The sequence below is a fragment of the Lycorma delicatula genome, chromosome 11, assembly GCF_047948215.1.
Source record: "Lycorma delicatula isolate Av1 chromosome 11, ASM4794821v1, whole genome shotgun sequence".
Lineage (NCBI taxonomy): Eukaryota > Metazoa > Arthropoda > Insecta > Hemiptera > Fulgoridae > Lycorma > Lycorma delicatula.
The window spans coordinates 75,783,886-75,807,014 of NC_134465.1; the positions used below are offsets into that span (position 1 = coordinate 75,783,886).

At 30.9% G+C, this 23,129-nt stretch overlaps 1 protein-coding gene across 1 annotated transcript in view; it reads left to right on the top strand.

Moving 5' to 3' along the window:
* The window catches only part of LOC142332053 (rapamycin-insensitive companion of mTOR-like), a 91,197-nt gene that overhangs the window by 17,629 nt on the left and 50,439 nt on the right, over positions 1-23,129 (top strand). Inside the window, exons 10-16 of the mRNA XM_075378224.1 lie at positions 477-861; positions 1,775-2,216; positions 3,744-3,845; positions 7,510-7,692; positions 9,524-9,732; positions 17,141-17,230; positions 21,672-21,882. Coding sequence (XP_075234339.1) covers positions 477-861; positions 1,775-2,216; positions 3,744-3,845; positions 7,510-7,692; positions 9,524-9,732; positions 17,141-17,230; positions 21,672-21,882 — 1,622 coding nt within the window. The remainder of the gene's footprint in view (positions 1-476; positions 862-1,774; positions 2,217-3,743; positions 3,846-7,509; positions 7,693-9,523; positions 9,733-17,140; positions 17,231-21,671; positions 21,883-23,129) is intronic.

The following is a 23,129-nucleotide window of genomic DNA, read 5'->3' on the forward strand; positions in this document are numbered from 1 at the left end:
TGGTATAATTACAGTCAAAGAAATGCTAGTAGTGGAATGGCGACCAATTCAGTCACATAATCAAGAGGTCTTTGGTTCGTGTTGCCTATACAATTTTTTATTTTTACTTTTTTCTTGTATACACACAACACAGATATTTTTTTATTTTATAGTCTTTATAATAATATTTATTAGAATCTGTAAAAACCATTTGAATTTCATTTTTGCTGATTATTGTTGTACAAGCTGTATTTCAATGTACTTGTAATGTAGATAGAGAATTTTGAAATGGTCAGCTCCACACCCATCTTGTTCTTTTTCTATCAGCGAAGAGGAGCTGTGAATTTTTTAGATTGCTAATATTAATTGCCTTTGGATCAAGAAGCCATCGCTCTGTCATTAATTTATTTCTTTCCCTGTTTTTAATGTAAACACTTAATTAAAATTATTTTTGTTAAAACTGTTTACAATCATTTTTTGTATTTTTTTTTTAACAGGAGAATTGTTGCATTTAATTCACTTATTGCTTCCTCCAGAGTGTTGCCATTTAACACCTGCACTTCCAAATCTTTTGTCATACGCAGTACGAGGCCGTCCAGCGACTTGTATAAATCGTCCAAACATACAGACTACTGAAAAACAATATACAGAATCACATTTTCAACGCTTTAAAAGAGATTCGATTCAACATGATCGACAAAAGAAAAAAGAAAGTATTTCTAGTGTTTGCCGAACTGAGAGAGTACGTACTGTCAGTAGTCAGAGTTGTCGTTCAAGAACTGTATCGGATAGTTCTGGTGATCGTAGTCGTATTGATCGTCCTGACTCTGAAACGATCTTACCTCCATCTGCAAATGAATGCAATGGTGTGGATTACAAAATGTGAGTTGAGATTTATTTAAATGAATTTCTTTTATAGAAAAAAAAACTTGAAAAATGGAATTTTAAATCTTTTTATTATTATTAGTTATTCGACAGTAGGGTGCACCGTTCCATAACTTTTATTCTTTGTCTTACTCATAATTTAATGTACAGCTATCTATTTTATAAATATTTTAATCTTTGCTTTCTTTTATGTTTTAGCTATTTAAAATTGCTTATAGAATTGAATTTGACCATTAATATCGTAATGTTTGTCTGACTGATATTTTTCTTTGTTTTATAAGATTCTGTACAAATTTTTTTTTCTTCAGTTTGTTTTAAAGCATTTTCATGTTTTATAAAAAGTTACAAAATGTTTTCCTGTTCTTTGAAAACAGAATTTTGGATTGGGATTCTGCTTATTTCAATAGACAATATCTTAAAAGAAATTAAAAAAAAAAAATCAACTTTCAAAAAGTGGACTTCCCAATAAAGTAGCAGTTTTGTTGTGCTAGAAATAATAATAACTGATATAATCCAAAGTTTTTATGAATTTAGAAATGAAGGATCTCCTTAAGTTTTTTTAAACAAATAATTTTTATACTTAAAAATTTTTGTAGTGGACCACAATTAAAGTGCTTAATTTAAAAATAAAAAAATAACAAAAAATAATTAATTAAGAGCATAGTTTCTTTCAGGTAAATTTAATAACTAACATATACTGTTTTTGGAATTTTTAATTTTAATTCTTATTCGGTACAACATTACAGAACATCATTGTTCTGTATCTCTAGAAAGAGTTCTAAAAGCAATTTCAAAGTGTCACCGACATTTAAATAGTTTAATATGATGAGTTTTTTGTACTTGCAGACATTTTTTAAAGTTCTGAATTTTTATATCAATCCTAAGATACCATTTTTCTATTAATTTTAAGGACTTCAAGAACAGCAAGTGTTCTTCGTGATGTGAGAGATGCTTTATCAGACATTGCTGAGAAACACAGCAAAGGGACTGTTGGAAATGGCACTGATAACAATCCTTATGTCCCTGAATTTGATACATATACTGAGCCTCAAATATTCAATGTTCCAGAACTGTTACCTTTATCCCCAAATCCACCTCTGGAATATGATATCCTTAATGAACCAGATCCAGTTAATTTTGACCCACCGTATTCCAGTAGGGCTCAACAACGTGCTCTAACAGCTGTTTCAGCATTGTCTCAACTTCATCGGTTGCTACGTAAACGTCCAGCACCTGCTTCTATATTTCTTGATCATCTTATTACTTGTATTGATCGGAAAGAATCTCCAGATTGGTTTGATCTTGCAAGAACTAAAGGAAAATCATCATCAAATAAAAATAAATTAACTCAGGTTCGTTTTTTAAATCATTTTCTTCATTTTATTTATTAATAAATAAATACCAGAACGTACCGAATTTGTACATTCTGTTGTATGTTCAAATTTTTGCTTTCTAGACAAAGAAAATAAAAAGGAAAAACAAAGTAACATAGAGATTAAAAACAGATTAGCACAAGGGAGCAGAATTTTTAGAAATTCACATTGTTCTTTTTAAATATAGATGTTACAAAAGAAATTTTTTTAAATTTTATGATGAATGTCCAGAAACGAATGTTTTGGGATTAAAAAAACAGCAGTTGTGGGAAATATAATTTGAGAATACATTGTTAAACATTTTTTTTGTACATAGTCAAAAAAGTTTAGTTTTCATTTAAGGAAACAAATGGTAATTACACGGTGCCAGATCTAAGCTGTATGCAGGATGATCAAAAATGTTTTCATCCAAACTGCCCCAAAAGTTCTTGAGTACAGTGGTCTGCATCAGTGGTTCTTGAGTGCAGTGGACATGCATTGTTGTAGATGAATAAAATCCTGGATGTCAACATGTCCTGTCGCTTGTTTTGGATTGCTCTTCATAGCTTTTTTCAGGTGTTACATTACACTTCTGCATTTATTGTAGCATCAGGGTTCATAAATGTAATAAAAATACCCTTTTTTCTGTCCCAGAAGACTATTGTTCTGAAACATAATGCAAAAGGCTAAATGAAATTGTTGGAAAATGAAATGAAAGCTCTGTAATGGTAGTGCACTGATTAGCATGAATTTTTTTCATCAACCTTTGCTACCAGTTCAACAGACAGAATACGAGGCCCGCCATATCATTTTTTCGTGAACATTTGAGCATCCATTTTTAAATACAATCACACACGGGTGTAACATCACCGCTTCATTGCACGTTAGTTCATTATTTCTTTCCCACAAGCATCATATAGTTCCTGTTTAAATCTCAATGAGTTTGTAATTTTTTTTTATGAAAGTAATCTAATACCTGATCTCACTTCACTACCAGTGGAATTTTCTGTAACAATCTATTTTAAACACTTGTAAATATCAACAAGATGTGTCAAATTCCACATAACGGACCTTCATGTGTATGAGTCAGACTAACACGAAATGCTGCTACCCTCATTCACAAACAAGAAAACTTAAGCTACATTCTGGATAGCTCTCTTATATGGAGCAAAACACAAGCAATAGGAAAAACAGAAAAACAAAGAAAAGAGCTCTTAGAAATATGATTTTACAAGGTGTTGAAAATTAACTGGATTGAGAAAATATATGTAATATAAATTTATTTATTACAAATATATGTAATATAAATTGTGATAAGATTATATGAAACAAACAAACCTTAAGACAGGCGAGAGAGCGGAAACATTTGTGGGTGAATTTTGAACATTTGAATTATGTTGAGTTTTATTAGCTGATATCCATATTCATTTATTAAATGATTGATGAAAAAAAAAGTGTTGACATCTTTGTCTGTACTTCATTACAACTTAAACTTATATTTATTTTTATTATTTTCTTTAATTACAGTTATTAACAAAAGAGTGTGATGAAGCAATAAAGGAATCAGGTGTGTTGTCTGTTAAAGATCCATTCATTTGGAACTGGGATTCAGTTAGAGCTATATTAAAGGTAACTAGATTTTATTTGTACGTTTGGGATAAATAATTGGACATAAATTAAGATGATTCAGTTTTCTGTTATTCCTTGTAAGTAATGTCTGTGTAGTGTTTCTTGATTACCCACCGGGTTGGTCTAGTGGTGAACGCAACGCGTCTTCCCAAATCAGCTGATTTGGAAGACGAGAGTTCCAGCGTTCAAGACCTAGTAAAGCCAGTTATTTTTACACGGATTTGAATACTAGATTGTGGATACCAGTGTTCTTTGGTGGTTGGGTTTCAATTAACCACACATCTCAGGAATGGTCGAACTGAGAATGTACAAGACTACACTTCATTTACACTCATACATATCATCCTCATTCATCCTCTGAAGAATTATCTAAACAGTAGTTACCGGGGAGGCTAAACAGTAAAGAAAGAAGAAGTGTTTCTTGATTATTTTGTTTACAGTAATTTTATAATATTGAGTATCTATTTACCTATAGCTTATGTTTGTTGTTTTTGAGTTATATATAAAGATTAATTATTTAATCAGTCTCTGTTGGTTCAGGTTTTCCTTGTACTGTGTGAGGATTTTTTGTTTGTTAAATATTTATATTACTCTTCATAAAAAAGTTTCATTTTTGAATTAACTATGATTTCTGTTATATAGTAGGGATGTGGAGGATATGGTTCATTTCATCATCGATTGTTGTTAATTTTTGCCTGATTTTGACTGAAGTCATAGAAAAGTTTTTAAAAACACTTTTTAGTTAAAAATGAACTACTTGAGTGTCTTAATGGGTCAAACTGGTTAAAGTTAAGTTGGCATTGTAAATGTGTCTGGTAATTTAGATTTAATTTATGAATTAAACTATTGATTATTTTTTATTCACCTTCTGTTACAGTTTCTTGATTAACTTAAATTTTATTCGTTTTTAATTTTAAAATTTCCAATTTATATGCATTTAATGTTATTTTTTTCTTTTAACTTTAAGAGAAAAAACATAGCTTGTCATTAAGTCATTTTTTATTTTTCATGGATTTTATTTTTATGGTTATTTCTAAAGTGTTCAGTATCTTTTCAACTTAATTATAGCGTTTTATTTTTGTAGTTCATTTTATAACTGATGGGTCCACATCAAAAAGGGGTTTAGGTCACATTTTGTCAATTTTACAAAAGAACTTTTTTTATGATAACACGTTTAAGAAGTTCTTTTTTTTAAAGGTAACTTGTAAATAAATAGTTTTTTTAAATATCAAATCCAAAAAAATGAAAATTAAAAAAACAAAAATATAAAATATTTTTATTACTTTGATACAAAATTTACATGCTAAAATTATACAATTTTTCCCCTTTGAATATTATAATAATTGAAACTACATGTTAGTTATAAAATGAAAGAATAATTTAATTATCATAAATAGCACTGAAAAATGTTATTAATATAATTAAATTATAATAATACATTTTTAGTAATATTAAAATATTATTAAAAAAAATTATTTATTTAATGACAATGAAACTTTATACTACTTTTCAACATAGTCCCCAGCAACATTTAGACACTTGTCCTATCATTCTGTCAGCTTTCTGATTCCTACAGCATAGAAGTCTTTAGTTTGCTGTTTGAACCATCATGTACTGCTTTTTTTATCGCTTTGTTGTCAAACTTTTTACTGCATAAAAAGTCATTGAGTAAGCTGAACAAATGAAAATTGGATAGGGAAAGGTCTAAGTTACAAGGAGGATGTGGCAACACTTCCCAACCCAACTTCTAGAGCGTTTATCCCGTTCCCTGAACGATGTGGAGATGCACGTTACCATGCAAGAGAATCACACCTTTTGAGAGAGTGTCCTAACCTTTTCGCCTTATCACGAGTCTCACTTTCTGTTTGAGCATATTAGAATAGTACTCACTGTTCATGGTATGTTGTTCTTCTAAATAATCGCTAAAAATTTGGTCTCGTGTTTCCCAGAAGGTCGTTAATATCCCTTGACCGGCTGATGCATGAGTTTCAAATTTTTTTTTGTAGATGAATCCGGATGTTTCCATTCAAGACTTTGCTGTTTGGATTCAGACTCAAAATGGTGTGTCCACATTTCATCAGAGATACAAGTGATTACCTTCGACTTCAATCTGTTCATTGAGCCCAGAATAAATCCAAATCTGGGTGTCTTTATGTGCTTGAGTCAACTGTCTTGGAACCCATCTCAAACACATTTTGCGATAATTCAGCACATCATAAATGATTGAATATGTGGTTCTAACACTAATATTATACAAACGAGCAATTCGGAAAATTTTGACTCGCTTGTCTTCCCAAATAAGACCATTTATGCAAAAAAAAAAGAAAAACCATTTATGCGGTCTGCAGCGCAGTGGTCAAAATTTCAACTGGTCTTCCAGAGCGATTGAGATCAGTCATACTTGTTCTGCCTGAATTAAACTGTTTCACCATAACAGTAACATGTTTTATACACGTTACTGCAATTTAAACACTTTTCATTGTACTATATTTTCATTATATCAGTAAATTTAATTGATTTTTGAAAAATTCTGTTTTATCCAGCATATTCCATAAATTGAAATAAATTCTGTTTTGTGGACTTCAGTCTCTTTAAAATTTTGTCGTGTTAAATATTATTTTTATCACCATTTGTATCTCTTAAACTTTTACATAACAGATTATGTTTTCACTGACTAACGATACTTGTTAGATGACATAAATAAGAAATTTGTTCGTCATTGCTACTTATCGTAAAACTTAATACTGTAATCATAATACTTAATACTGTAATTGATACTGTTATCGTAATACTGTAATACTTATCGTGTTACTTATCGTAAATTGTTTAAGGATATGTTTTCCACCTTCAGCTAAAAGCTGCAAAACATTTAATTCATTGGCATCAGTAATCATTGCTAAACTTATGAAGTGATAATTTACTCTTTATACTAATGTAAGTTAATCTGATACAGCTGTTACTCATATTACTTATAAAATAAAAATTATAAAAACAATTAAACATTTAAAATTATTTACAAAAACAAAACTGAATTACAGCAAAAATAGCAGCATATGTTCACAATGTAACAGTTAAACTAAAACAAACTAGGTCGATGTATGAAAGGTGACTTGAAATTAAACTGTATTATGAGTAATGATGGTCTTTATGAAAATAGGATAAATATTCAGAGTACAGAGAATGACATGTGGACTTAGCTCCTTCTTTTTGGTGTTACAAAACATCAATTTACTTGTGACTGAGCTTGTTGTTTTACTATAATAAATGAATAGGATTATGTGATTCATCTTATAAAATAAAAAAGAATGGACTAAACCCCTGTTAATGTTGTATCTTTTAGTATGTTTCTGTTTACATTGTTCATTCTAAAATTGTTTTGTATTATTTTTTTTTTTATTACTGATATTTAATAAGTTGTGGTTTCATTATTTTGCAACTCCTCTGATGGTCAGTTGAGCAGAAATATAGTCTGAGCTTTTTTTTTGCTTAGTTTTTTTTTAACATTGTCGTGATGTAAGATGTTTTCTATATAATTTTTCAAAAAGCCATTTGATTATTATTATTTTGGTATATTTTTATTTCATAACAAATTATTCTTGCATAATTAAAACAATCAAAAGTCAGGATATTCTTAAGTTATGAAACTGGCCTTTTTTATTTTCAGAGTAAAGCAGCTTGCCTTTATGAGTCAAGTCAGCGGCAGTTCTTACGTAAATTAGTTCAATTTTTATTGCCAAAAAGTCGACAATTATCAAGGATTGATGTTGGAATCGATAGACGAGCTGTCAATATATATACATTAACTGGATTTGAACTCATTGACTGTTTACTACAAAGTCCAGAAGAGGTAGGTAATACATTTTAATATTTATTTAAGAAATTAATTTACATGCGTTGTAGTTGATACTATTAAATTATTTTATAGCAATCACATGGTTACCTTTATTTTTTTAACACTGTAGATAAACACTACTGTGTTTTCATCTCCATTCTCTTTCATTTACAGCTGAACTGTTGAGTTTATAGTTTACACTTTGTTTTAGTTTATCTTTAAGTTTTAGTTTTTCTGTCACTTCTTCTTTTTACCTTCTGCTGCACATTTTTGTAATATTTTAATTAACCCTTCCTTTATCATAATAATTCCCCAGGCAGTTGGCTTGTCTAATATAAAATGTTTTGATGAAGCTTTTATTTTTGTTCAATAAAATTCCGCTTGTGAAAATGTGATGCACATGACCTAATATCGGATTCAGCAATGTGTATCAATTCTGTCTACCAAGCTTTGCTTGGAGTTCTGCAACTGGTGGAATACAAATCAACAACTCTACAAGAATATTTTGTTTACCGACAAGGCAAATTTCATTCGAGATGACTTCAACAACTTATGCAATGAGCGTACATGGACAGAAGTAATTCCTCATGTAACTGTGGAAAGCAATTTTCAGTACTGATGTAGTGTTAATGTATGGTACAGCTTTCTTCACAATCAACTGTTTGGACCATTCATATTACCTGGCTACTTAAATGCTTGAGGTATACTTGCACTTTCTTCAAAAAGAATTGCCGCAGCTGCTTGAAGATGTTTCTCTAGCGTTGAGACACAAAGTATACTAAAAGCTCGATGGCACACCTCCATACTTTTTCGTCACTTGTTAATTGGACTTACTTGTATAATCATTTCTCTGAGAAATGAATTGGCCATGGAGGTCCACATCTTGTGAAGAATTAATTGTCTGCATTATAGTTTGGCTGAGGAACTTAAGGACAGCCCTGAAGAAATAAAAAGATAAACAGAAGGGTGCCAAGAAATTTGTTGAAAATGGCGGGCTCATTTTTGAACATTTATTATAAACTGGTATGTATAATCCACTTTGGTCTTTTGTACTATTTATAAATAATATTCAATTTTTTCTAACTTTTCTTTCTTTGTTTTATCCAACATATCTTATACCATTTTGTTCAAAATTAAATTCTTTACAACTTTTGTTTAAATTTTTAACAAATTTATTATATGTCAAACATAAAAACAGTGATTTTATCCTAATTTATTAGTTTTCACCCCTGATTTCTCAAAATCTATATTTTTTAAAAATTAAAATTAGTTGGCACATCAATAATTTGCTTAAAATATTTCAGTATTTCCATACATGTATGTAGAAATATGTACACATGTGTGTTTGTTAAAATATACACACAATGCAAAAGAAATTGTGTAAATAGTTTTACTTTTAACATGCAGTAGCTATTTTTAACAATCTTAATGAATGGCACTTACTTTTAATTAAAAATATATATTTGTAATTACACATATAAGGTTACACAGTCACTGATACATTAAAAAACATTAGTCTCACCATCAATCTTGTGGTTATAGCCCAACACGACTGTAACGTGTGTAAGTTGGCATTTTATCTTGCCACTAGATATACAATGAAGTTCTATCTATTTTTAACTTGTGTATAGCCAGTGTTTGGCTGTGCCGTGTTAATTTAATTATTATATATACAATAATAAATAGATTTCTGTACTTCAAAAATATAAATTCATTATTGTTTCAATTTATTTGTTACATATTCCAAATGTCTCATTTTAATACCTTATTCACTATTCAGATTTTGTAAAAGAAAGCTACATTATTATGTGATATTTTTTGTATTTTAATTTTCCCTGTTTTGCAGTCTGAATGTGAAAAATTATTGATAGATTTATTAACTGATATATCAAATGAAATTGGTTCTCTGCTGTCATCTAAATCTGCTCATGATTGTCTCTTCAGTCCGCAATATGTTTTAAACACATTACTTGGAGACTATTTTTTTTATATTGGTCATCTTAGTCGTACAACAGCTGGTTATAAAGTGCTTGAAAAAGTTGGTATTATGCAACAGTAAGTAATATATTTTTATTTTTTAAACTTTTATCTCTGTGCATATTTGAAGTTATAATTGTAAAAATATTTATAATGTTTTGCCATTAAAATAATAGATCATTACATATCAAACGACTTAATACCAGTTGCTTGTCAAAATATTTATCATAAAATTAAAAAAAAAAAAATACTGCTTTGCATCATATTTTTAAAATATTTTGTTAGAAATAGAATTTAAATATTTTTTATCCCATTTGATTTTTACTTTATTATGCAAAGTAAAGGAAGTATTGTGTTCATGAAAAATTTCAGTTTTCAGATGTCAACAAAAATATACATTTTGACCATCTCTGAATCCATTTTGACTAGTTTTGGTCTGACGTCTGTATATACGTATGTATAGCATAATGCAAAAACGATTAGCTGTAGGATGTTAAAATTTTGGATTTAGGACTGTTGGAACATCTAGTTGTGCACCTCCCTTTTTGATTGCAATCAACTGAACCAAGAAAGAGTGTCCAAAAAAGCCCAAGATCCAAAAAAGATTTGGATTTTGGACTGTTTCTTTACTGCAGTAATAAGCCCTCATTGACAGCTTTTCAACAATATATCATAAGTGGTACTTATTTTCATTGGTTCTAGAGTTATAGCCAAATAAAATTTTAATTAATGAAATATTTGGATCAAGGGGAAGGCACATCGATTCGAGTCAGACTTAATTTCCCTTTTTTTAACCTTTTTTTTTTTTAATTTAAATATATTGATTTATTAATAATTATTAACCTTTGATTGTAAAAAAAAATTACAATAAATAATAATCCAATAATAACAATAAAAAAAAAATGAAAAAATATCAGAAGTTATTAATAAAATAAAATTTTATGTACTTTTTATTTAAAAAAAAATGTATATGTATAATTTAGTAGGCGCACAAGGAAGTGCCCACATCAGATTTTTATAAATAAAGGCAATTTTTTAAGTCATCACTCATCATTAATGTTTGCATTGGTTATTGGTAAATGTATTAAAGATTTTTACTTGATCACACAACCCATATTTCTATCGATCTTGAGCATATTCTTATTATTTATTAATAAGAACTCATGATCATACAACCAGACTGTCAGGATCGTGATACCATCATCTGTGCTATTATCAACCTCTAATTATCATTAACGGTTGAATTTAAAATAGGTTTTTTAAAAGTGATAAATGTTGACTGTGTGGGAGTCTAAATATCAAGTCAAAATGTACTTAGGATATATCTACCATCATTTTGTGTCATATGAGTACAGTACTGATTAAACAGTACATTGTGTATTTATTGAGAACTTATAAAATTTGAGTTTTCGATGAAAACTATTTAAAATTAAGCAAATTAACACATCAGATTAAAAATTTTTTTATGAAACAAAAATGATTGTAAAAGTAATCTTAATTTCTGAATTACATCCAAAAATTTAAAAAGAATTATCCTCTGTTGGTTTGAAAAGTACAAAACATAACATCAAATTTCATTTCTTATGACAGAAACTCCGTTCATGGAAATTATTTATACAGTGGAAAAGTGCTTTTGATGCAATATTATTTTAACAAATTATATTTAAATGAAAATGTTCCCTTTGAACTTCAAATATTCAAATTTTAACACTAATAATGTAACTTTAAAAACCAAAATCCAATCAAACTTTTTTTGAATTTGATTTATAACTGGATCATAATGATGAGAAATGTTAAATAATTATTTGTGGTTTGCTGTAAATAAATAATTATTAGCCTATTTTGTTATTGTCTGTATTTTCTAAAGTATTTGAAAAAATCTGGCAAAGTATTGTATGATTTTCCCAACCATTAGTAATACAAATTAAAAGAATTTTTTTTTCCAGAAAAAACAAAATATATGTTTTTGAGAGGTGGGAAATAAATTTTAAGAAAAGAATTTCTATAATATTCAAATATTGGTCAAGCTTAACAAATTTGCTCCAGTAAAGTTTTCTCTAAATCTAGCAGTCCTTTCAATAAAGCGTAAAATAAGAAAATAAAAATCTTTAAAAACATTTCTGCATTATAGCTCCAGGTCTATAATTTTAAAAGATTGTAGACAATTCTTGATAGAACCCACCTGGTGCAAATAACAGGAAAGCCACTAAAACTAAGTTTGTGAACAACATGTTCGCTTTCCTCTTCAGCGAGATCCGTTACAAATTGAATAGGATAGAAATCACAAGGGTTAAGAATTTAGGAGTAATTAGCTTCATAAAGAATATTCTGTCATTGAGAGACAGTCACAGAAAAGCGGTCAAAAATGTCAGCTGGGTATTTGGTAATGACAACATATTTCTAGAAAGTGTAGTCTCTGTATACCGCTGGAGATTTTCATAGGTTTTGCTGAAGATTACAAGCGAGTCATAACTAGAGTGAAACAGGAGTTGGTACTGATAAGAGCCAATAATGATGCGAATACGGTAGTTTATACCGAAGCGAATCATGAAACTGAAATATCGATCACAAGAGTCTCTTGGATAATTCCGTATGTAATGCTAGGATTAAGAGTGGCCATCATCTTGAACACACTGCTGGAATTGAACAAGAAACTGATGATCGGTTTCCACACTTGGGATACACATGAGTGGTCAGGTGTTACTCAAAGCGATACCAATACATGGACAGTGCAGACTACGTCACAAGAGAAGAAACTGAGATATGTAATACGGGATTTCCAGACAGATAGGAAAAACCAAGTGACCAAAGAGAAATCAAAATTTGACTCTTGCAATTTAAAAAACTTGAAAGTCACTCAATTCAGTTGACTATCTTTACAATGACTTAAAAGGCGACACTAGTAAGATGTACAGGATGTTAATAGATTTCCGAAGATCGTATTACAGCAGAGAAGAAAGTGAACCTGCATACAATTATGCAGATTCAGAAAGGATGTACCTCTGTACATGGCTGATTGCTCTCACAAAATCAAATCGCTGAAATTGGGTCCTATCGATTTAAAAGTCACCTTTGAGATCAATGGTGACTGATATATAGATCACTATAACTGTGAATATTACAGCTTACTGTGTATTGATCTACAAAACGGTCTTGGGGTAAGCGCCTTTGACTGATGAGGTCCAGCCTATGAAGTAGGATCAGATAGTGTCATGCCAGTATGACCTCTCATGCTTTACCTCGATGTAACGTAACTTGAATACTGTTATGTATACATAATACATGTTGCATATTGTAGGAGTATAATAAGATGAATACAATTAGTGATCTAAAAGTGATAGACTTCTCTAGCAGTTCTGATGCAATCGTTAAGAAAAAAAGCAAGGTAAAACCACGTTTACGGACGAAAAAGTTTAGCTAAATGATTGTTGCTAATGTGATTGTAATGGCTGATCTAAAGTGAGATTTTGTGAGTCGTTTTGTTGCTATCGCTAAATTAAAGAAAGGTTTACTGACGAGAAATCTAATGAATTGATTGTCAATGAGCCATACTTAATCTTAGCAAATGATAGCAGTAAGGACTCGACATGGACGTTCTCTGTTAGCAACTAAAGAAGATTACTTCGATGGAGGACAGTTTGATGTATTTGTTCTGATTAACTATGCTAATACCTATACAGATGAGAAATAGCAGCGGTTTAAAACCATAGAAATGAAGTTCATATATAAAGATACCATCTACAGATCACACAATCTGTGAATTATTACTATATTTCTGTACTATTAATTGCTTAAGTAGACAGTCAAGAGATAAAAAATATACAAGTATTTAACCTCCCTCATAATCATCAACTAGCATTTTATTTCGGTTTTCTATTTCGCTAATAAATTTAGGGCTTTTTATATAAGTGGCTTCATCCTCTTTGCAGACTTCACAGCAAGACCACATGAAATTTTTACTTACCGTAACGCAGTTATGGCTATCCATTCTTCTCCTGTACACCTGGCAAAAGCTCTGACACATTTCTAACTGATTTAGGATAGGTAAACTAAAATAAATAAAACAGATATATTTTAGTTATAAATATTTATTTATATTTATACAAACAAAGATACATTACATACTATTCATTCACTCTGTAACAATTCGATATCATATCTTCCATTAATCTTTCCTGTATATACTAGTTTTACTTTTAACTCTGGTATTTCTTCCAGCTGGTAAACAGTAAATCAAGTCACATAATGGTTTGTCAAGATGCATTTGAATTCATTTTGGTTATTTGATAAGATTGCAACGAATACCCGTCCGTATCTAGTGTTAACTTTTTGTAACAGCATATTCCTCTTTCAATTCCAATTTGCTTAGCTTTAATGTCTGTCTACAAGACTGTTTGGCATTAAATAGCTGACAGATTTCTTTTGTGTTGGTCATTGTAATTAAGTCCAACTACCATCATCCTAAACTTGCTAGTTAATGATGCCAGCGCATAAAAGGTATTGCTGTTATAGGAGTGCGGATAAGCCTTGCCAGCTAACACTAAGCCAACCCACCGGGTTGGTCTAGTGGTGAACGCGTCTTCCCAAATCAGCCGATTTGGAAGTCGAGAGTTCCAGCGTTCAAGTCCTAGTAAAGCCAGCTATTTTTACACGGACTTGAATACTAGATCGTGGATACCGGTGTTCTTTGGTGGTTGGGTTTCAATTAACCACACATCTCAGGTATGGTCGAACTGAGAATGTACAAGACTACACTTCATTCACACTCATACATATCATCCTCATTCATCCTCTGAAGAATTATCTAAATGGTAGTTACCGGAGGCTAAACAGGAAAAAAGAAAAGAAAAGAAAGAAAAGCCAACACTAAGCCGATACTGCTTGGCAACCACTACCAGTCTAATGTTGTGCAACTTGACCGGCTATACCAACAGACAGACACCTGTTTTCATACCTTATCTCACGAGGCCAGTAAAATACCTCATCTCTAGTCCCGGCTGCAGGCGAAAAATGCTCGACATCACATGACCTTGAGATGTCCTAACATCAGACCTAATAAAATATGAAATTTAGATCATTAAATTCTATGCTGAAATTGAACCTACATAAGAGAGATTCTGATCTAACACACACCTCTGATGTCACATAACCATGATATATCCTAACATCGGATCTTTGTAAGGTACAAGATTTAGATCTAGATCTAGGCAGATAAACTGTTTCAAGGCACTCCGCCTGTAGTGTCACATCTGAGGTGTCTGGGCCCCTGCTGCAGCATTGTGACCTTGAACTGGCCATGAAGATGCATCCCTATTCTACTGATGATTCTGTTATAAAGTTGGCTTTTGACCCTGTTCAATGCAACTACACAAGTCCAAAATGCAAGTCAAGCACACAGTGCAATTAACAAATCCATACAAAAAAAAAACCTATGAACGGTTCTGTGGAAAATTTGGCCTTTGTTCCCTTGGTGGGGTACAAGAAACCTAAAATATCAAATTAAAACATTTCATAATGTATGATCACACCATACATCATAGTGTTTGATGCAACTAACAAAGGCACTAAAGAAAACTAAACTCTTAGCCTTTGTTATGGTGTTTGGCGCAACTAACTAAACTTGTCCTAGGTCATGATGTTCGGTGCAACTAACAAGATGTTAAAGGTCCAAACTTACCACAAAAACAGATGTGGCGAATGTGATTAATATTTTCAATGCTTTTGTGACTAAATTTCCATACTTCTACAAGCAAGCTAAAACGTATCTAAATCTTCAGATGCAAATTTAGTTGTAATGTTTTATCAGCAGACATTTTGATGAGTTGGTTGTGAATCTCAACTGGTAACTTAGCAGCTGCAACAACGTTTTCATTAAATGGATTCAGTACCCATCACTTTGAGAAATCTTTTTTATCTTGCAGGAAGTACTCCTACTTCCAAAGCTCATGCAAATGAAAATTCATGCTATCTAAATTGCGGTGAATAATAGTGTCTTCTTCATTTAAATTTTTCTCAATGTAATCAGAAGTGATTGGAAATATAACAGAATTTTTGTTCTGAAGGCAAATAATCCAGATATGAAGCTTCTTAATGAAAGCATGAACTTTGTCTGTCATTAATAAAATATGTTTATCACATCCTTATAAATTCACATTTAAGTTCTTAAAATGCGAAAATACATCAGCTAAGTAAGCTAACAGCAATATATACTCATTATTCTGTAAAAACATTGAGAATGGTGTTTATTTATCCTGAAAAAATATTATTCATTTATCTCGCGATTCCAGTAATTGGGTTAACACTTTTTCCATTATAACTACCCGACTTCTGTATAGAAATGAAGGGATTTTTTCTTCTTAGTAGTTATGATATCGAGGAGCTGCCTACAGTTATTTGCACCAAGTTGTCATCATTATTAAATATTTATTATGCCTACATATATTCATGTATGAAGTATAATGTCATCTCTTGAGGCTCCCTCAAAAAGTAAGAATGAGTTTTTAAAATAAAAAAATTTGTTGTCGATCATTATTCGGCACTCATAAGGATGAATTGTGTAGTCCTATATTCAGAAAATTTAATATGTTTCTTATACTTGCATCTATATTTATGAATATACAATCTTTGGTAAAAAGAATGATCAGTTATTTTTATGAAATACGATTCTCCATCTTTACCAAACCAGACAATGGAACTGTGTTTTTATAATTCAAAACAATACTTCTTCAGCTTGCAAGAAAGAGTCTTATTTTGCTTCCATACCATTTTTAATAAATCGCTGAACTATTTCAAAAGTCTTCTCACCAATTATTTAAAGTAAATTAAAAACATTTTTATGAAAACATTACTCTATAACGTATTTAAAAATGTGCTTTGACATTTTCAGTGGCTACTGAATTGTGAATTATTTTATAGTAATTTTTAAATTTAATGTATTTATCTTAACATTAATTCATGTGCTTGTGTTTAAATTATTCATATGGACTTTAAACGTTTATTTTTTTTATCTTAAATTTTGATTTTATATTATATCTTACATTGATGAGATTTATGTAATGTATTGTATTTTTATGTTCTGACCAGAATTAAGATTTATTTATTTAATTTAATCTTTATTACCATTATATTACATAAATGAACTTTGTAAATGTAGTTTATAAAAATCTTTTTCTTTTTTTTATACCTATAAAACTTTATTTTACGATATTAAATTTAATCGTATTATCAGTTAAATAAATAATTTAAAAATTTATTTCCATCTTAGTTTGAATGAATAAAATACACTTAAACTTGTTTCATTTCACATCATCTGCCTGACTTTCAAGAGTTGTCTTCTTAAAACATTGCTGCATTTTTAATTTTTTACCATTATTTGCTATTTTTTTTCTTGCCCACAATCAATAAAGCTCCACTAGATATCTGAAAACACTTGAAATATTGGACTAATCTGTCATAATATTTTATACTTGTGTGTGGATTTTTCCAGGTTGTATGATTTAGTGTCCACAACTAATCATGAATGTTACGTCAAGATAATTGTTTCTGTACTTGACTACACATCTGATACTTTAGCCAGGTAAAATTTATTATTATTATTAATTTTATATTTTGTTCCCTTATGCATAAATTTATGTCTTTCTTTGTTTTATTTGTATTTATTTCTTGGTTCTTATTAACTTTTATGGGATTATTATTTAGTTAATAATAGACAAAATTATTAAACTCAGAGATATAAGTGTTATTCTGTTCATAATTAAGATTGGAAGATGTTATCTGCAGAACCTAAGGCTCTCTTCCTAAAAAGATAAATTACTGATATAACTAACACAAATAACATAACAGGGTTATGTTATTTCACATGGTAACAGCACACATGTTAATACCATGGCTGACTGCTTCTTACTTACTTTAAATGTCATGATGGATCTGTAACTTGGCTTGGTTGATTAACCATTTAGTTATTAAGGTACAAAAATTGTCTAAGGTCTGACTGAGATTTGAATTCATAATCTTTGGATTAATACTTCTGCACTGTACTGACTGTATGTATTGTTACAGAATCTACGAGGCATATTCATAAAGTAAGGACCGTTTGGTCATTAAAAAAATTAACTCATGAGAAGAGGTTTTTACTTACAGTTTTAGTTTACTATATGTCTACTTCACTTTTCCTCATAATCGCCATTCAGTTCTAAGCACTTTTCTTAACGCTGTACCAGTTTCTTTAATCCCCTGCATAAAAGTTTGCCGCCTGGGAATTGAACCAGTTGACAATGGCAGTCTTGAGTTCCTTGTAGTCTTCAAATCGTTGTCCACCAACCCACTTCTTCGAATACAAGAAGAGGAAGTAGTCGCTAGGTGTAAGGTTGGGACTATATGGTGGGTGGTAGGGTGGTCAAAAGGTTCCGAACAAAAATCTTGAATCTTCTTGGTTTAGGCAGAGGTGTGAGGACATGGGTTGTTGTGAAAGAGGATTATGCTGAATGACAGTTTCCCACACTGTCATTTTTTGTTCACACATCTCAGTTTGGTGAGCGTTTTTCTGTACACATCAGCTGTAATTGTTGATTGATGTTTCATGAAATAAATGAAAATGATGCCCTTTTTGCCCCCAAAAACAGTAGCTAACATTTTTTGACTCAAGTATGAAGGTTGCTTAAACTTCTTCAGTTTTGGGGAACTTGAATTGTGCCATTACATTGACTGTTTTGGTTTGCTTGGCATTTTTTCGGCCACCACCCCATTTGGTCACCCTAAAGCATAAGACCGAATGTCTGTGCCACAAACAGCTACTGAGCATTGAAACAGTTTTGTGACCAGTGTTCTAACTAGTTCCTAGAGCTAACCTAAAAGCGTAAGCAGAATAAGCATGGTATCACACACCACTCGCTTTTGTGTCCCACTGCCCACTTGTCATATATCAGTAAAATGGATAGGCACACTCCGCCAACTACTAAATCATGTATGACTATCAATAATTAAATTTATCTCGTCAAAGACAGCAATTCGCTGCCATGCCCAGGCCGCTGAATGCCAGCAAGTACCTGTCCATCATTAAAGCGCTTGGAGCCTTAATCTGGCTAGTAACCAGCCATATCTCTCGGTTAGCTTCCTACAACAGCGCAGTAGGAGTCTTTTTCCCTTAAGTAAACTACTGATGTCGGTTGAACAAAGCAACCCCCACATGGTCCGACAATGCAGCTTTTGCACATTGACTCACCACTTGTGAGTGGCCAGTCTTCCCCTTGACCTCTAAGTTCCAAGGTGGCCTGAGTTCTGGCCCTCCCAAGAGCTGGGCACTCGAACATCATGTGTTCATTCGACTGGACTCCCTGCAGACGCACAGCTTATCAGCTTCCAGGCGGTATCGAAACAAATATTGGTTTAAATTTACATGGTTAAAAAGCATTCGGGCTCCCACTGCCCTTAAAAACGAAAGAGAGTCATACCATCCCCCCAAATCCTGTATAAACTTATACAAGGATCTTCCCTTAGTCGTATCGTGCCATTCTTGCTGCCATGCTTCCATCATGAGGCTGTAAAGCCTCCTCTGCAGGCAGGAGATGGGCAGCTGTTCAACTGCACTGACTTGTTTCGATTCTGCGTCGGTGTAGGACATCCACATCTTGTCACCTGTAACAATCTGGGAAAACAAATCATCTCCATCGATATTGTCGATAGCGGTCCAAAAACGCTCTCCCACCGCACATTCTTTGCTCTTTGTGTTGGTTGATGAGCATTTTTGGTATCTACCTTGTACACAATTTGTGATATCCAAGCTTTTCTGTGACAACATGTAGATAGAGGTGCGTCCAACATGTGGAAAGTCATCAGCCAGAACACTAATCATCAATTGCCAATCATATCACAGTTTTCGGTTCACTTGTTCAATGATTTCATTGGTCTGAATACTGGACCTGCCACTCCGCTCTTTGTCATGCAAATTTGTGCGACCATTTTTAAAGTCTCGACACTATTGTCTAAACTTTCCTTCACTCATTTCTGTAAGGCCATACTCTAGACACAACTCCCGATGAATTTCAGCAGCTGAAGACCCTTTTTGTACACAAAAATCGAATCACAGCGTGCACTTCATAACTGGAGGGAGAAATTATTGTCGCAGACATTGCGATCTGCATTAATCGGCAGGCAAACGACTACTGAATCAAAATAACATTTGCAGTGGCTTCGTAAATAGCCATATATAGTCCTGCATGTGTGAAATTGTGTTCAGACCTGCTAGTATTTAAATATAAGCTGATGACCCTTACTTTATGACTATGTTTTAACTCGTTAACATAGTGATTCACTCTCTGTCATGTTTTCTTTTGAGTAGGAAATGATAACTTATCACTGTTTTATGTTGTGATAACTAGAGATCATTTCTATATTTTGATAGCTTAATTTTTAATCATTTTATAAAATTTCGTGATAGTTTTATTTATTATTTTTTACAAATTAATCCTTTAATTGTCGGCTTTCTTTTTATCTGTTTATCTCCAGGACCAGCTTTTTTAAATCCTAATTTAAGGTATTTAAAACCATAATGATTTTGGTAAGCTTAATTCTTTAATTATGATTAGCTTTAATTTGTTCCAAGCAAAATTAAGAAAGTACTTAAAATTGCAATATGTGTTACAAGTAATTTGTTTACGCTTAGTCAGAGCTGTTTGATTTACTTTCCTCATCAGCTTTATTTTGTAGGTGACTGTTAAATATTGCATTAATTTTTTCATCACGAGCACAGCTATTTCTCTTACCAAAAAAAAGGTCCATTTCTTTATCTTCAATAATATGTGATCATTAGACAATGCCATATTTGCTTCTACACGCACTGAAGGTTTAGTGAATAGCTGATATGAACTTGTTTGATTCATATATTTAAAAAATAACATTACTTTAATCGTAGTTATAAAATCTAGTTGGTTATACTTCTAGGCAGGTATTCGTGTTGCCATTAAATGTAAGAGATAATTGGGTTTGGCAAAATATGATCAAGTTAACCTGGGTTTGGCAGTTAATAGATTAATGCTAGCAATTTATAGGGAGACTGCACCAATACCATTTAATTAGTATGGTGATTTATGGTAGATAATTTATTAACATGGTTTAGGCCTAGACTTTTATCTTATTTTACACTTTTCAATTTTCAAGATGTTACTTTGAAGGATGTGAAATTCTATGTATTATGGCACCATAAGTTGTAAGAAATAAATTTTACCCTCTTATAAAGGATACATTTTACTTCAACTTTTGTTAATTTATACACTGTATATTCTTTTTTTTTCTTTTTTTTGAGAAATTATGCTTGTATGAATGTGATATGAGCTCAAAGATAATAAAAAAAATAAAAAATTGAACTATTAAAAATTTAAAGAAATTTTTTAAGGATGAATTAAAAAAAATTCTTTAATTTGTGTAATTTTTATTGGTTGAATATGTGTAATTCAAAATACACAATCCAGTTTTCTCATTTTTAATTACTTTTACACTATTTGTGTCAGTCTTCTTATGAATGACATGCATAAACCATCTAGAATACAAGAGGAAGAGGTGAGAATTATTTTCTGTAATGACACTCAATTTGCAGCCAGTTTGTATGGTGAACAATCTGAATATAAGTAAGCCGGGCATGGTATGTTTGATATTTTTAGAAGTTTTTATATCCTGTCAGATGTAACTTGTTTTCCATTTATAACCATAAGATAATGGCACTTAATTCATCTTACTACATCAACACTTTTATTGAAATTTGAAAAATTGGTTGTGAATTATTTTTTTAAGTGTTTTCATGTACAATTTTTATTAATTTTTTTAAAATCAAGTCAAACAATTCTAATAGTTACAGAATTAGTAATTTTGTTGATTACTGCTTTATGGATGCATAGATTAGAATTGTATTTAAAAATTTCATTCTTTTAATTGCATATTTAATCTAGTATTCTACTCATTTTATTATACATAAGAAATAATAATTACTGAAAAATAATTATTTATTTTCTATTTTTTGGTTACAGAAAGATTATCAGTAAAGCACTTTCATCACAGAATTTATCATGCCGTTTATATTGTACTAAATTATTACATGTCATATTGAGAACTCCACTACATAATAATGCTGATATGATAGATTGGGTGGTCGAACTTTTAGTAGGTCGACTGTATGATGAAGATAGAGCTGTTGTCAATGCTGCAATACTCGCTTTTGATGAAGCTTGTGACTGTAAGGTAACCACAACTGTCTTATTTAAGTGGTGAAATTGTCTTAGAAACAAAAGTAAAAATAATTTAAATGAACTTGATTATTGCATAATTTCAAATAAAATAATTTTATATTAATTTTTAAATTAAAAAAATTTGATGCTGAGTAATCTACTGATTCAGTTTGGATGAATCCAGCTACTTACCTTTGAGTTTAGAAACCTGATTTGGGTTTTCCATAAAAAATTAGGAGGTCGTCTTTTGGGAAATTTTGATTGAAACATAGGGTAGCCCTCCAAAGGGGGTCAAAGTTTGAAATTACATATTTAACACTGAAAATATGTGTAAGAATAGTACATGCCCATATATGTTTGTAAAGGGACTCGAGTTCTGTTGAATCATGCGACTTGATAAAGATAGAGCTGATTGAGAAAGAGAGGAAGTGAAGGGGTGAGGGTAAGAGAGAAGTAGAGTAAGAGATAAAAATACGCCCGTCTAAATTGATAGATTACTCAATCGCCCATCCACTGGAATAAATTAGTTTAAAAAAATGTCTTATTGCATAATAAATAATGCCCTTAAAAGTAATATATCTTACTATTGTGTCTCACTTTGTATCAGGAATCTCTTTTTGTGCATTATTTATTTTTCGTTTCACATTCCTATATTAAGTCCTTTTATTGCACCAGATAAAATTTTACTATTCTCTACTGGTGATATTTTCCTGGCCATCAGGTGATTTTTTTTTGGTTTTTATTTTATTACTTAGTTCATGGGACAGAAGTTAGATGTAGCGTACAATATTAAAATCAACTGTCATGTTACCAGGACTGGTTTTACCAATCCTGAGATTATTGTATGGGTAATTATTCCTTACAATTATGTTTCTCTTCTAACAGTATACTGTATCATTTTAAATCATGAAATACACAGCTTATTTTAAATGTGGTATTTCCAGTCACTCTGGAAACTAGATAAAACTTTTGTATATGAGTTGTAAAAAAAAACCTTAAAAACTCACAAAAATTTTTTTTTTTTTTGTTTTTATAGAATAATTTGTTGATGTTGAAAATTTTTTAAAACTAGTAATTTTTTAATTACAAACTAAACCAAATTTTTGGAAGTAATAAGCTTACATCTTATTACTTTCAATCACTGTTGTGAATAAGTATAACCATATTCAGTGAATGAGATTTCATTGATTTATCATCTGACTTATTTTTTGATAAGTATTTAGTTTAGTTTGTTAAAAAAATTAATAGTTCTGCATGATC